Source organism: Chlorocebus sabaeus, chromosome 4 (assembly GCF_047675955.1).
Source record: "Chlorocebus sabaeus isolate Y175 chromosome 4, mChlSab1.0.hap1, whole genome shotgun sequence".
Taxonomy (NCBI): domain Eukaryota; kingdom Metazoa; phylum Chordata; class Mammalia; order Primates; family Cercopithecidae; genus Chlorocebus; species Chlorocebus sabaeus.
In genome coordinates, this window is record NC_132907.1 from 29444071 (window position 1) to 29461037 (window position 16967).

The 16967-nt window shown below is 40.2% G+C and overlaps 1 protein-coding gene across 4 annotated transcripts in view; it reads left to right on the forward strand.

Annotated features, from left to right (window-relative positions):
* The window catches only part of SGTB (small glutamine rich tetratricopeptide repeat co-chaperone beta), a 60520-nt gene that overhangs the window by 9763 nt on the left and 33790 nt on the right, over nt 1-16967 (forward strand). For all 4 annotated transcript variants that reach the window (XM_007973948.3, XM_007973947.3, XM_007973946.3 and 1 more), the window contains 3 exons: nt 847-950; nt 6101-6170; nt 10949-11048. In XM_007973948.3, the coding sequence (XP_007972139.1) occupies nt 847-950; nt 6101-6170; nt 10949-11048 (274 nt within the window). The remainder of the gene's footprint in view (nt 1-846; nt 951-6100; nt 6171-10948; nt 11049-16967) is intronic.

The window sequence follows — 16967 nt, forward strand, 5'->3', positions numbered from 1 at the left end:
CGAGTAGCTGGGACCATAGGTGCGCGCCACCATGCCTGGCCAATGTTTTGTATTTTTGGTAAAGATTTCTCCATGTTGCCCAGGCTGGCCTTGAATTCCTGAGTTCAGGCAATCCACTCTCATTGGCCTCCCAAAGTGCTGGGATTACAGGCGTAACCCACCACATTTGGCTAAGTTGTTGGTATTAATGACTTGCTCTTTCTTTCTGGTAGCCTTCAACAAGAATATGATGTAATACATATATTGAGAAATTATATTCTAGACAACATTTTTCCTTAAGTGAGGAATAAGAAATCAAGTCGTTGCCAGGTGTGGTGGCTCATGCCTATAATCCCAGCACTTTGGGAGGCCGAGGTAGGATGATCACTTGAGCCCAGGAGTTTGAGACCAGCCTGGACAATGTGGCAAGACCCCGCCTCTGCAAAAAGATTTAAACAATTAGCATGTAGCTCATGCCTATAGTCTCAATTACTAAGGGAGCTGAGGCGGGGGGAATCCCTTGAGCCCAGGAAGTCAAGGTAACAGTGAGCTATAATTGTGCCACTGCATTCCAGCCTGGCCACAAAGCGAAACCTTGTCTCTAAAAAAAATTAGGAAGAAAGAAAGAAAGGAAGGGAAGGGGAAGGGAGAGTGGGAGGGTGAGGAAGGAAGAAGGAAAATCAGTGTGTTTTCCTTCGATAGCTAGTCTATAAACAGAAATTTCTTTACAGCTGAACCAATGTTTTCCTTATGTTCTGTGATCAAAATACTGAATTTCCATACATTGCAGTTCTATCAGAAAAAAAAAAACTTGTTTTTTTTTTTTTTAATTGCTGATTGTTTTTTACTATTAAAATTTATTTTAAGTTGCAATTCAGTGCTTGGAGACAGTTTTTAAGATCAGCCCAGAAGATACACACCTAGCAGTTTCACAGCCTTTGACCGAAATGTTTACCAATTCCTTCTGTAAGGTATGTTGTCATTATTTTTCTCATTATTAACTGATATAAATATGACTACAATTTTATGTTAATAGGTTGTTAATAGTTGAGGGGCCAGGTATATTAACTTCATCCTGCATATAAGGTAAATAGTCTGTCTATATGGATATAATTGGGTGTCTAAAATGTAACTCATTTAATGTGCTTTAGATTTTCATATTGATAACTATTTTCATCTTCTCACCTTTTATATTTAATGATATGTATTAGTGGACTTTTAAGTTCTTTACAGTATCTGAGTATTTTTTTTTCTTGAATGTCATTTCAATGAATCTGAGTATTTTTCGATTTCCAGCATCTGAATTGATGTTTCCCTAAAACGTGGAATACAGCTTTAAAAAGTTTTAATGTCTAGGAAGCAGCCATGTGGAAATAGATTCATCTGGAATTGAATCATCATTTCTGAAGCAGAAGTCATCAAATTTGCCCATTGATGGGGCTCTTTAAAACAGGGAAAGGTTAAGGGTCACTGGGCAAAACTAAGACTGAAATCCAAGTTTGCTGATCCCTGTTCCTGGGGACTATTTATACATGGTCTTGGGTTTCTGGCCTTTTCAGGAAACAGACCATGAGACTGAAAAATGCTAAGGTTAGTGAGTTTAGGGCTCCCACATGTGGGTTGAACTCTCACTTGTTTCTTTGTTTTCTTTTTTTCTGAGGCAGGTCTCTCTCTGTCACCCAGCCTGGAGTCTAGTGGTGTGACCATGGCTCATTGCAGCCTCAACCACCTGGGCTCAAGCAGTCCTCAATTCTCACACCTTAGACTCGCGAGCAGCTGGGACTACAAGCACACACCACTACACCCAGTTAATTTTTGTTTGTTTGTTTTTGTTTTTTAGTAGCGACGGGGTCTTGCTTTGTTTGTTTTGTTGCCTAGGCTGGTCCTGAACTCCTGAGCTCAAGCCATCATCCTGCCTTGGCCTCCAAAAAGTGCTCAGATTATAGCCGTGAGCCACCACACCTGGCCCCACATGTTTCTTTATGACATTTTGGTGCCCCATGGGCTCCTTTTGTTTTCCTAACTCCATACTCGAGCTTTAGTATATAATGAAGAATTCTGGAGTGAAGCTGAAACATATCTTACACACTTCAGTCTGGAGTGGACATTGCTGACAATACCATACTTGACTGGATCCTCCAGGCTCTGTTTCTCAAACTTCTTGGAAAGAGGTTGTTAGAGTTGCAATGAAGATGGCAACTTGGCAGTAAATCATTCCCTTTTATTACACTTGGGAGAAAAATAATGCACTTATACATTAATTCATCAAACAGATGAATTCTTATTGTGTGACAAGATACAAGGAGATAGTAATGTTTATCTCTGTTCCTCATCAGGGAACTCCCTTTTTCTTCCCTTTGGTGATGGTGGGCTGTGGTTCTTTCATTGATGGGGCCTGTGGCCCCCTCAGGGAACCCTGTTTCAGTGGCTAGATATGGTTATGGATAAAGCAGACCTTCTTTGCTGTCAGATATGTGAGGCCTGTGCTTGAGACAGTTTTAGATTTGCTCACTCTTTAGCTACTGTCACCATTGACTTAATACTGAAGATATTAGAACTTCTTTTTTTTTTTTTTTCTTCTCAGGAAGCTCTAATTGACTTTTACCCTCTGTTTGAATCAAGCTTTTTCTTTATTTTGCTGTATCTCCTTGATTGCATTTGATTATAAGAAGTTTGTTGGTCACTATTGTTAAAATACAGTTTACTGAAACTGGCTGCCGAAAATATCTGCAGTTGTGTTATATGTGGTATCATATTTCTTTTTTTTTTCTTTTTTTTTTTTTTGAGATGGAGTCTTGCTCTGTCGCCCAAGCTGGAGTGCAGTGGCACAATCTCAGCTCACTGCAACCTCTGCCTCCCAGGTTCAAGCGATTCTCCTGCCCCAGCCTCCTGAGTAGCTGGGACTGCAGGCGTGCGCCACCATGCCCGGCTAATTTTTTTTTTTTTTTTTTTTTTGAGAAGGAGACTTGCCCTGTTGCCCAGGCTAGAATGCAGTGGCACGATCTCAGCTGACTGCAACCTCCGCCTGCCGGGTTCAAGTGATTCTCCTGCCTCAGCCTCCCGAGTAGCTGGGATTACAGGCACCCGCCACCGTGCCCGGCCCTGGCTAATTTTTGTATTTTTAGTAGAGACGGAGTTTCACCATCTTGGCCAGGCTGGTATCGAACTCCTGACCCTATGATCCACCTCCCTTGCCACCTCCCTTGGCCTCCCAAAGTGCTGGGATTATAGGCATGAGCCACCGCGCCTGGTCTCATAATTCTTTAGTAGTCTTATTTTACAGCTATGGCTTCATTTCATATATGTTTGTTGACAGAGTATGGCAGAGAAAGTGTAAAATTCACCTGAAATAGCATCAAGATTGTTGTAATTAAAGAAATTATTTGTCTCACCAAGTGTACTTGATTGTTATATTGGTCATTTTATCTTTAGGATACTGCTTTTCTATTTTTTTCCCGCAATTATGTTTATATACCAAGTGGATTCATTCCCTTCATTTAAAGTAGGTAGCTCTTGCTCCCCCATGGTGAACTGCTCAAATTTATGCAATGAATATGATAATTAGTTTTCAAACTATAAAACAGTGGCAATTTTGGCAAATAATTTAGAAGGATTGGGAAGACAGAAGAGATTATAATCTATTTTTTAATATGCTATTTTTCTGACCCCCAAATCGCTTTTTCCCATGTATAAAGTGCCTAGGCTTATTGGAAAATTTAAAATACAAGGAACCCTAAAGCCAAGTACTGTAGGATGGTAATGTGTCTTTGAATTATGTTTAGATCCTGAGTAACTACAGTCAGTTTTAAGTAGTGACCTCTACTTAGGAAGGTTCTCATTTTGTTTCTGTATTTTTATTCCAGTATTTTATGCTTAGGAAAACTGATTAGTAGATGATTTTTAAAAAAATAAGGACAAGACCCATATATTTGTCAGTGATTTTTTACTTGTGAATATTTATGTCTAATTTGCAAAATATATTTCTGATGTTAGAGCTATCAATTTTGTGGAAACTCTAATCAAGACAAAGGTAATGATGAACATAGACTACAGTACATAGGGCTGGGCGTGGTGGCTCATGCCTATAATCCCAACACTTTGGGAGGCCAACATGGGAGAATTGCTTAAGCTAGGAGTTTGAGACCAGCCTGAGCTACATTGGGAGACCCTATCTCTATAAAAAATTAAAAAATTACTCAAGTGTAGTGGCACACACCTGTAGTCCTAGCTACTCTGGAGGCCGCGGTGGGAGGATCACTTGAGCCCTGGAGGTTGAGGTTGCAGTTAGCCATGGTCACACCACCATACTCCAGCCTGGGTGACAGAGTGAGACCCTGTCTCAAAAACAAACAAACAACAACAACAACTATATGTATGTATGTATATTACATAGGTCAATGGCTACAAATTATGCTTCTGATTTATGAACTTCAGAGTCAAGTTTAAAAGCAATACAATTTTAAAAAGATCTTTCAAAAATGAAAAAACATACTGTGTTCCCCATGCCACTCAAGATTTTTCTAAATCTTAACATTTGGTTTTCATAAGCACCTGTAGTTTGAACCTTATTAATGGAAAATTGGTGTTGGAATGATAGTAGGTACTAAAGGCAGGGATTTTATAGTGTTTTCTTTTCTTTCTTTCTTTTTTTTTGTGAGAAGGAGTCTTGCTCTGTTGCCCAGGCTGGAGTGCAGTGGTGCCATCTCAGCTCACTGCAAGCTCCGCCTCCCGGGTTCACGCCATTCTTCCTGCCTCAGCCTCCCGAGTAGCTGGGACTACAGGTGCCCGCCACCTCGCCTGGCTAATTTTTTTTGTGTGTGTGTGTTTTTAGTAAAGACAGGGTTTCACTGTGTTAGCCAGGATGGTCTCAATCTCCTGACCTCATGATCCGCCTGCCTTGGTCTCCCAAAGTGCTGGGATTACAGGCGTGAGCCACTGCGCCTGGCAGTGTTTTCTTATCTTGTAGTAAAATTAATATATGTTCATTGTTTTTAAAAAGTTGGGGCCAGGTGTGGTGGCTCGTGCCTGTAATCCCAGCACTTTGGGAGGCTGGGGCAGGCGGATCACGAGGTCATGAGATCTAGACCATCCTGGCCGATATGATGAAACCCTGTCTTTATAAAAATACAAAAATTAGCAGGGCGTGGTGACACGCACCTGTAGTCCCAGCTACTTGGGAGGCGGAGGCAGGAGAATTGCTTGGACCTGGGAGGTGAAGGTTGCAGTGAGCCGAGATCATGCCACTGCACTCTAGCCTGGCAACAGAGCAAGACTCCATCTCAAAAAGAAAAGAAAAAAAACAATTGGACAATATGGAAAGATGGAAGTTAAAATTTTAATTCTGATACACATCTTTCCAGGCTCTTTTAATGTGTGTGCTAACATATTTATATAACATATTATAAATGATTTTTTGTAGACTGATTTTGACTTTGTAAGGTATATCTTAGATAGGATATTAGACATTTTGTTCCAAAATTTTCACTAATATAAACAATCCCTTGATCATATTTCTATTCCTATTCTTTACATACTAATTCTGTTGTTTTGTTTATGAAGTAGGATTGCCGGGTATGGGAAATGCACATTTTTTAAAAGTTTGATTCACACATTCTTCATATTCTTTTTCTTTTTTTTTGAGACAAGATCTGGCTCTGTTGCCCAGGCTGGAGTACAGTGCCATGATCTCAGCTCACTGCAACCTCTGCCTCCTGGGCTCAAGCCATTCTCCTACCTTAGCCTCCCAAGTAGCTGGGACTACAGGCACATGCCACCACACCTGGTTAATTTTTGTGTTTTCTGTAGAGATGGGGTTTCACCGTATTGCCCAGGCTGGTCTCGAACTCCGGAGCTCAAGCTGTCCATCCACCTCGACCTCCCAAAGTGCTGGGATTAAGGCATGAGCCACCGGGCCCAGTCACACATATTCATATTTCTAATAAAAAATATATGAGAGGACTTTTCCCCTATTTTTTGTTAATGCTATTATTTAGGAATTTGATTTCATGATGTGGAGTTACAGATGATTTAAAATGTGGGTAATTTATTATTATTTTATAGTATGCTAGAATGATTCTTTATGTAGCTAAAGGGAAGTGCATTGATTTTTATTTAATTTCAGAATGATGTTCTGCCCCTTTCAAACTCAGTGCCTGAAGATGTGGGAAAAGCTGACCAATTAAAAGATGAAGGTGAATATTTCATACAAAAATGACTTACTTAGTAAAGCTTTCTGAACCTGTGGAGGAAATTACTGTCAATTGATACAGTTCTGATTTACACCACCAAGACTAGATTGTCATGAGTGCACATGGCATTTACAAAACAGAAGTGAATGTGATGGGTGAGAAGCCTGCAAGTACAGAATGGCTTGTGGGCAGTACAGTTATAGCTTGCTTCAAGAGAAACAGATCTGTTGTGAGTAAAAGTTGCAGAACAAATAACTTAAGGGCGAATTGCTTCTGACTGTTTTTGCTACTTTTACTGTAGGATCTCAAATTCTTGTTTATACTTAAAAAGAGGAAAGTAGTTTTCAGCATTATTTTAACTTTCGTATCTTTAGTGTTTTTGAGTTCTTTGAAATTTGTTAAGGTAGGCACGTGGTACTTGTTTATTAGCTAGCACTTTTGATTACTACATGATTAAATTTTATACTAGTTGGCTATTGAAGCATTCTTGGTTTTGATAAATAAGTCACTGTTGAGGATTTGTGTTCAATTTTTCCATTATGTCAACTATGTTAAGCTATAGATGAGAGTCAAGTCAGGCCTGCAAGATTTGTATTACAAAGCTGTAGGGTACAGTCCTTGTCTTTAGCAGTGAGTGACAGCCAATAAATTCTCTGTTCTGTATATAGACAGGGAGTTATTAGGGAATATGCTATGTTCAGAAACATTTTCTAGCCTTTTCTTTATTTCATCGCTTGAAGAAGGCAGTTGAGTTAAAAAAAATATATATCATGGCCAGACATGGTGGCTCACAGTAATCCCAGCACTTTGGGAGGCTGAGGCAGGTGGATCATGAAGTCAGGAGATCAAGACCATCTGGCCAACACGGTGAAACCCCGTCTCTACTAAAAATACAAAAATTAGCTGGGCGTGGTGGCATGCGCCTGCAATCCTAGCTACTCGGGAGGATGAGGCGGGAGAATTGCTTGAACCCAGCAGGTGGAGGTTGTAGTGAGCCGAGGTCATGCCACTGCATTCCAGCCTGGCAACAGAGTGACTCCGTCTCAAAAAAAAAAAAAAAAAGTGTATATATATTTATACACACACACACACACACACACACACACACACACACAATCACCTGGTATCTAAAAAGGTGGATATGAAACAATTATACTGTTCCTATTCCTTGGGCATGGTCATTTCTCTAGGTCTGTAAATATATACCTGTATCACTGTGGTTTTTGTTTTTGTTTTTTTTTTCCGAGACGGAGTCTCTCTCTGCCACCTAGGCTGGAGTGCAGTGGCAGGATCTTGGCTCACTGCAACCTCTGCCTCCCGGGTTCATGCAATTCTCCTGCCTCAGCCTCCCGAGTAGCTGGGACTACAGGCACGTGCCACACCACCCCTGGTGAATTTTTTTGTATTTTTAGTAGAGATGGTGTTTCACTATGTTGGCCAGGCTGGTCTTGAACTCCTGACCTGATGTGATCCACCCGCCTTGGCCTCCCAAAGTGCTGGGATTACAGGCTTGAGCCACCGTGCCTGGCCTATATCACTGTTTTTAATGGCTGTGTAGTGTTACATGACACTGTTTGAGCATGTCTTACTTACCTAGACAGATAATTTTGTAATCATAAATAACACTGTCTTTGATATTTTTGTCAGTATTTCTTTTTGCTACTTAGTTTTTTTTTTTTTTTTTGAGATGGAGTCCTGCTCTGTTGCTCAGGCTGGAGTGCAGTGGCGCGATCTTGACTCTCTGCAACCTCTGCCTCCGAGGTTCCAGTGATTCTCCTACCTCAGCCTCCCGAGTAGCTGGGACTACAGGCATGTGGCACCACGCCTGGCTAATTTTTGTATTTTTAGTAAAGACGGAGTTTCACTATGTTGGCCAGGCTGGTCTCAAACTCCTGACCCCAGGTGATCCACCCACCTCGGCCTCCCAAAGTGCCAGGATTACAGATGTGAGCCACTGCGCCCAACCCTGAATTTTTATATGTTAAGTATTTTATATGTTAAATATTTATATGTTAAATATTTTATAGTTAAATGTGTTAGGCCTTTTATCATTAACTTATAGTATGCATGTGCATAATATTTGTGGTATGTATATATACATTATGGTATCTACACCTTTGAGGTGACACAGGAAAAGACATACAATACCGCTTTAATAATGTAATCATAAAATGCCATCAAGACAAACAGCCCAACAGCAACATCAAAGTCTCAATAACCCAGAAAATTAAAACGTTTGACATGGAAATCAAACTGTCTTTGCTAATGTAAACTTTTTGTTTCTTCATAAAAAACGATGTTTTCCTCTCAGTTTCCTTAGAGGCTTTCTATTGATTTCTGTTTTGGGGAAGATCCAAATTAATTTTTTTTAACTCTAAAAGATATTTGTTGCGATTTAATTCATATATCATACAGTTTATTTCTTTAAAGGGTACAATGCATTAGTTTCTAGTATATTCTCGGAGTTGTGCAGCCATTACCATAATCAATTATAGACATTTTTTTTTTTTTCTTGAGACAGGGTCTCCCTCTTTCCACCAGGGTGGATGGAGTGCAGTGGTATGACCACAGACCACTGCAGCCTCAACCTCCTGGGCTCAAGCAATCCTCCCACTTCAGCCTCCCGAGTAGCTGGGACTACAGGCACACACCACCACCCTGGCTAGTTTTTGTTTTTGTTTTTGTTTTGTTTTGTTTTTGTAGAGATGGGGTTTCACCATGTTGCCCAGGCGAGTTTCTAATTCCTGGGCTCAAGCCATACGCCCGCCTTACCCTCCCAAAGTGCTGCGATTACAAGGATGAGCCATCGTACCCGGCCTACAGAACATTTTTATAACCCCCCAAACAAAAACCATGTGCTCATTAGCAGTCACCCTTTATATTCATTTTTGACGCCTAATTTACGGTAACTTGAATATTCTGTTTGTGTTCCTTGCAAATTTATGCCCCACTCTTCCTGTTAAGAAGCTAATGATCGGCCGGGCGCAGTGGCTCACGCCTGTAATCCTAGCACTTTGGGAGGCCGAGGCGGGCGGATCACAAGGTCAGGAGATCAAGACCACGGTGAAACCCCGTCTCTACTAAAAAATACAAAAAATGAGCCGGGCGCGGTGGCGGGCGCCTGTAGTCCCAGCTACTCGGGAGGCTGAGGCAGGAGAATGGCGTGAACCCGGGAGGCGGGATCGTGCCACTGCACTCCAGCTTGGGCGACAGAGCAAGACTCCGTCTCAAAAAAAAAAAAAAAAAAAAAAAAGAAGCTAATGATCTATTAAGAACAAGGCTAATGTGAGAGTTTCTGGTTTAAGAAAACTGGAAAGAATCACAAATGCCTTTGAGATGTAAATCCTTCCTCCTAATCTCCATTGTTTCTAATATTTTCTTTTTCTTTCTTTCTTTTTTTTTGTTTTTTGGAGACGGAGTCTCACTCTGTCGCCCAGACTGGAGTGCAGTGGCGGGATCTCAGCTCACTGCAAGCTCCGCCTCCCGGGTTTACACCATTCTCCTGCCTCAGCCTCCCGAGTAGCTGGGACTACAGGCGCCTGCCACCTCGCCCGGCTAGTTTTTGTATTTTTTTTTAGTAGAGACGGGGTTTCACCGTGTTAGCCAGGATGGTCTCTATCTCCTGACCTCGTGATCCTCCCATCTCAGCCTCCCAAAGTGCTGGGATTACAGGCTTGAGCCACCGCGCCCGGCCTCTTTTTCTTTTTTTTAAGACAGGGTTTCACTCTGTCACCTAGACTGGAATGCAGTGGCACAATCACGGCTCACTGCAGCTTCAGCCTCCTAAGTTCATGTGATATTCCTGCCTCAGCCTCCAAGTAGCTGGGACTACAGGCATGCACCACTGCGCCTGGCTAATTATTTAAATTATTCTTTTTGTTAAGATGGGGGGGTCCTACTATATTGCTCAGGCTGGTCTCGAACTCCTGGCCTCAAGTGATCCTCCCATCTTCACTTCCCAAAGTGTTGGGATTACAGGCATGAGCCACCACGCCCAGACATATTTTGAACATTGATTCTTTTAAGTGCAGTGGACACTACTTTTTCATTTAATGGTATACAAAAAATAGCCATGGGAAATCTCTTATTTTGTGGAACAGTTATTAACTTAGCTAAATTACTGCCAGATGTATCTGCAGATGCCCTTCCTGAAAATCAGTACTTTGCAGGCTAGCCATGGTATCTGAAATTCTCTTTCTAGAAATTAATCTCCTCAAATTCCCTTTTAAAAATAATCTAACTCTGGAGGGGATAGCACATAAAAGTATTACCTGCCACTATCATGATAGCGTGATTAGTTTTATCAGCTTATCCTCAGCAGGGTTCTGAGAACTTGATTATCAGCAGATGTGTGTTTTAACAGGGAAAGAGTGGAAGACCAGGTCCAGATTGAGATGGTGATTAGGGAGGGTGTTGCATCTGGAACGGGCTGGGGCAGCTCTAAAAGGGAGGAGAGAGATGAAGATAAGGAAGGTGAGAAGAGATTCACTTTTGCCATGAGATAGTCATAATTGTTGCATTTACTCTTTTAAGTCTGGATTTTTAAGGTATATAAACATTAATTTTTTAAAAGACTTTGCATTGTTAAAATGATTCAAACACACTGAACGCTAAATAATATCAACTCTGTAGTACAGTATAAAACTTACCTCCAGTGTGAATGAAAAATCATGAGGCGGACTTTCATATAATTATAGTTTCCATGATTAAAATGTATCTATCAGAGTTTATGTTTTTAATGTATATTATACTTACTGTACATACTGGTTACTTTATTTTAGGCAATAACCACATGAAAGAAGAAAATTATGCTGCTGCAGTGGATTGTTACACACAGGCAATAGAATTGGATTCCAATAACGCAGTTTACTATTGCAACAGGTAAACTAGCACTATTGTGGCAGGTTTACAATTCTTAAACATTTACATTAATAGCTCTGAAGGACAATGCAAATCTTATTTAGAAAATTTTAGAAGTTCAGCAAAATATAAAGAAGGAAGAAAAATTAAACTTATAAACTTACCATTCAGAGGCAACCACTGTTATTAATCTGTTAGCATATTTTGTCTTACATAAATTTATTCATTTTTATTTTTATTTTTTATTTTTTGGGACGTGGTCTCACTCTGTCACCCAGGCTGGAGTGCAATGGCATGATCTCGGCTCACTGCAACCTCTGCCTCCTGAGTTCAAGTGATTCTCCCACCTCAGTCTCTGCTGGGACACCAGGTGGACAGGTGCACACCACCATGCCTGGCTGATTTTTGTATTTTTTTTTTTTTTTTTGGTAGAGATGGGGTTTCACTGTTCATGTTGGCCAGGCTGGTCCTGAACTCCTGACTTCAAGTGATCCACCTGCCTTGGCCTCCCAAAGTGCTGGAATTACAGGCATGAGCCACCACACTCGGCCAGTTTATTCATTTTTAGATTCACCTTTGTTCACTGGGCTTATCAAAAATATGTCCTTATTTTATTGCAATCTTTCATAAGCATTATTTAAATGGTTACAAATTAGTCTCTATTACTACTGCTTATTCTTTTTTATATTTCCAGCACCTATTGTTGTGGCTAGCAAAGAAGTACTCAGCAAGGGTTATTTTTGAATAAGGAGATAGACATACCTTAGTTTACTTACCTATTGACCTACTGGTGGACACTGAAGTTGCTTCCATTTTTTTTCAGTATTAACATATAAAGCTGCAATGAACATCTGTTGTTTCTAAAATATTCTTCATGCTTTAGATTTTCTGGACTTTGGATTTATCCCTGGAAATGCACTTAGTAGGTCTAGAAGTGCAAATTATTTTTATAATTGTTGATGCAAATTACAAAATTGTCCCACCTTCTTTGAAAATATTTTGAAAAGTCTCTCCAAGGAATGTATCTGTTTTGGCTATGCCCTTGATCAGCACTAAGTGTGCAAATGATTAATTATTGCTAATTTAATCTTGTTTTCATATTAATTGTTCTAATTTATATTTAAGTACTGGTGAGGTTGGATCTTTTTCAAATGTTGGCCATTTTTGTTTGTTTTTTCCTAAATTTCCTATTTATATCTTCTATAGACTGAATGTTTCTATCCCCTCAAAATTCATATGTTAATGTGAATTTTAAGCCCAATCTCCAATGTGATGGTATTTGGAGGTGGGACCTTTGGAAGGTGGTTTAGGTCATGAAAGGAGGATTAGTACCTTTATGAAAGAGACTCTGGAGAGCTCCCCTGTCCCTCTTGCCATGTGAGGACACAGCAGGAGGAGTACCCGTACCAGTTCTTAGCTTGTTTGACCCCAGACTTCTTTCTTCCTCTTTCTTGGCTCTGTCCTTTTTAACACGGGTCTGACCCCTATAGGCTGCATTTCCCAGGCTCCTTTACCATCTGGCTTTTGTATGGGTTCAGCCATGGAGGTGCTGGGCAGGAGATTGGAGGGCAGAAAGAAGAGAGAAGTCTAGGTATTTCTTTCTGCTTTTTTGTTTTATTTTATTTTTTAACATCATGGTGTATATTTAGCAGGGGCTACTTCTCATCCTTGTCTTCCTACTTCTACCCGAGACACATACTGCGCTCCTGGTCTTTGCCAGGTGACCTTTGGTATTGGACTTTGTACTTCGTCCTTCAGTCTTAGAGATGGTAATGGCTTCCTGTTGCGAATTTGTGGATTGCTGTACAACCCTGTTTGGCCTCTCAGCTCTTCTACTACTTTATGTAATAAATTCCCTGAATTAAATTACTCTGTTTTAAATACTGAAGTTCCAGTAGAACTTTCTACAGTGATTGAAATGTTCTGTATCTGTACTGTCCAGGTCAGTTGCCACTAGCCACAGTGGCTGTTGAGCACTTGAAATGTGGCTAGAGAGCAATTGAAGAACTAAATTTTTAATGTTTAAATCAATTTAAAATTAATTTAGGCCGGGCATGGTGGCCTATGCCTGTAGTTCCAGCACTTTGGGAGGCCGAGGTGGGCAGATCACAAGGTCAGGAGATCGAGACCATCCTGGCTAACACGGTGAAACCCCGTCTTTACTAAAAAAAATACAAAAAAATTAGCCAGGTGTAGTGGCCGGCGCCTGTAGTCCCAGCTGCTTGGGAGGCTGAGGCAGGAGAATGGCGTGAACTCAGGAGGCGGAGCTTGCAGTGAGCCAAGATCACGCCACTGCACTCCAGCCTGGGTGACAGAGCAAGACTCCGTCTCAAAACAAAACAAAACAAAACAAACAAAAATTAAATAGCCACATATGGCTTACGGCTACTATATCAGACAGCAGAGCCCTATATTAAAGATATAGAACAAAAATCCGTGTGTCTTATTTGCTTTTTAATGTTTTTCATATGTAAAAGTTTTAACAATTTATATAGTCCAATTTTTCTTTTCCTTTGAATCTTATTCCAGTGCTTTTAGACTTAAAGCTCTCCCCATTTACAGACTTGACAAATAACTTCTATTTTCTTATTTTTCGTTTCATTTAAATTTTATCATCTCAAGTCTGTTTTGGTTACTGGCATTACTATTTTAACCCATTTGAAACTTGTTATGATGGCCTTATCACCTTTTATTTTATAGTAGGTTCTTAGGTTTGAAAGAGATCTTTAAGTTAACTCAGTCCAATGTTTCATAAACTCATTATTATCATATTTAGGGTAGTCACACCCTTCTGAGACAGCACTCTCTTCCCCTACCTTTTCTTTTGTGGTTATATTTGTTAGAAAGGTCTTCCTTATATTGACACTGAATTTGTTTTCCTGTAGCTCCTGTAGCTTCTGTCAGTTGGTTTTACTTAAGGTTAGTTCCAGAATAATTACGATTTTTTTTTTTTGAGACGAATCTTGCTCTATCGCCCAGGCTGGAGTGCAGTGGCAGGATCTTGGCTCACTGCAACCTCCGCCTCCCAGGTTCAAGTGATTCTCCGGTCTCAGCTTCCCGGGTAGCTGGGACTACAGACATGCGCCACCAGGCCCGGCTAATTTTTGTATTTTTAATAGAGACGGGGTTTCACCATGTTGGGCAGGCTGGTGTTGAACTCCTGACCTCAAGTGATCTACCTGCCTCAGCCTCCCGAAGTGCTCGGATTACAAGTCTGAGCAACCATGCCTAGCCATAATTCTTCTTTTCCTTTTTTTCTTTTTCTTTTTTTTTTTTTTTTTTGGGAGACGGAGTCTCACTCTGTCGACCAGGCTGGAGTGCAGTGGCGCGATCTCGGCTCACTGTAAGCTCCGCCTCGCAGGTTCACGCTGTTCTCCTGCCTCAGCCTCCCGAGTAACTGGGACTACAGGCGCCCACCACCATGCCCGGCAATTTTTTTTGTATTTTTTCAGTAGAGACGGGGTTTTACCGTGTTAGCCAGGATGGTCTCAATCTCCTGACCTCGTGATCTGCCCGCCTTGGCCTCCCAAAGTGCTGGGATTTCAGGCGTGAGCCACCACACCCATCGCCGATTCTTCTTTTTCATGATAGTACCTTACATTTTAAAATTTGCTACCGTGTTCACTTTTGTTTTCTCCACATTCAATGTTTGAAGTTTCTTCTGTTATATTTCAGGTAGTACAGCTTTTAAATCCTGTACCTTCTCTTGAAACTTGTTCCAGTTTACCTGTGTCTGTTAGATATAGTTCCCAGAACATAACACAGTATACCTGGCATTAGCCTAACTAGACCAACAGTCTTGTAAGGCTCTAATTTAACCCACTTTCTAGATAACATGGCTGTATATCAGCTTATTCTAGCATTATTTGTTAAGTTCATATTTTGCTTTTGGTATATTTACGGCCGTCTTTTTTCATAGATTCTATCGTATAACTCAATTGTATATATATTTGACAGGTTTTTACCAAATACCTGCTATGCACTAATACTGTCACTGGAGAAACAATTGCTTTCTTATACTTAAATGCAGGCTCTTACGTTTTGCCCCTATCAAATTCTATCTTGTTATAAGCTCCTATTCATTTGTCTTTTAAAGCTTTTTTGATAAGTAATCTGTAAAGTAATTAATGAATTTGCTCTTACTTCTGTTTTCATGTCATCCACAAACTTGAGAAGAGTACCATATCTTGAGAGTACCATATCAATAACAAGTTGACTGGGTACAGTGGCTTATGCCTATAATCCCAGCACTTTGGAAGGCTCAGGCGGACGGATCACTTGAGGTCTGGAGTTCCTGGCCATTGTGGTGAAATCCTGTCTCTACTAAAAAGTAAACAAAAACCAAACAAACAAGTCAACTAGTGGAACTATAATAGAGAAGTGGTTAAGAGCAGGGATTCTGAACCCAGACTCTTTTAAAAATATATATATATTTCAGTAGCTTTGGGGGTATATGTGGTTTTTGGTTATACGGTTGAATTGTATAGTGTTGAAGTCTGAGATTTTAGTGAAACCATCACCTGAGTAGTGTACATTGTACCCAACATGTAGTTTTTTTATCTCTCATCTCCCTCCTATCCTCCCACTTCCGAGTGTTCAAAGTACGTTATACCACTCTGTATGCCTTTGTGTACCAATAGCTTAGCTCCTACTTATAAGTGAGAACACACAGCATTTGGTTTTCCATTCCTGAGTTACTTCACTTACAGTTATGATCTCCAGCTCCATCCAAGTTGCTGCAAAAGATATCATCTTGTTCTTTTTCTGTGGCTGAGTAGTATTCCATAGTATATACATATATACCACATTTTCTTTATCCACTCATTGGCCAATGAGCCCTTAGTTGGTTCTACATCTTTGCAATTGTGAATTGTCCTGCAATAAACATATGCGTGCAGGTGTCTTTTGGATATAATGACTTTTTTTCCTTTGAGTGGATACCCAGTAATGGGATTCCTGGATCGAATGGTAGATCTACTTTTAGTTCTTTAAGAAATCTCCACGCTGTTTTCCATATAGGTTGTACTAATTTACATTTCCACTAGCAGTGTATAAGTATTCCCTCTTCACCACATCCATGCCAACATCTGTTGTTTTTTGACTTTCTAATAATGGCTATTCTTGCAAGAGTAAGGTGGTATCTCATTGTGGTTTCAATTTGCATTTCCCTGATAATTAGTGACTGAGCATTTTTTCATACGTTTGGCCATTTGTTTAACTTTAAGCAATGTCTATTCATGTTATTTGCCCACTTTTTGATGGATTAATTTGTGTTTTTTCTTTTTTTTCTGATTTGTTTGAGTTTCTTGTAGATTCTACGTATTAGTTGTTTGTTGGATGCACAGTTTGCAAATATTTTCTCCCATTCTGTGGGCTGTCTGTTTACTCTGATGATTATTTCTTTTGCTGTACAGAAGTCTTTCAGTTTAATTAGGTCTCACTTATTTATTTTTGATGGGTCCAGACTCTTTGGATTCTAATTTCTGGCTCGGTCACTTACTACCTGTGTGACCTTGAGCAAAGTTCCTAGTGCATCTATGCCTTGGTTTCCCTATCTGTAAAATGTGGGTAATAATAGTATTTACCTCATAAGGTTGTTATGGAGATCAAGCAGTATAGCACATTTGATGCATTTCAAGTCAACTTGCAGCCATCAATATACATCCTCCTTAAGTATTTAGCATGCATATAATTTTTTGGGGGTAAAGTTTGCATACAAAAAATGCATAAATCTTAACTGTACTTTCACGGAGTTTTGACAAATACATACACCTGTGTAACCTAAAATTCTATCAAGATATTGAAAATTACCATCACTAGCAAGGCATGGTGGTGGGTGCCTATAATCCCAGCTACCATCAGATGTCCAGGAAGTTGCTTAAACCCCTTCACAGTCTGTTACCTACAGTACTAACCAGAGGTAACCACTGTTTTGATAGA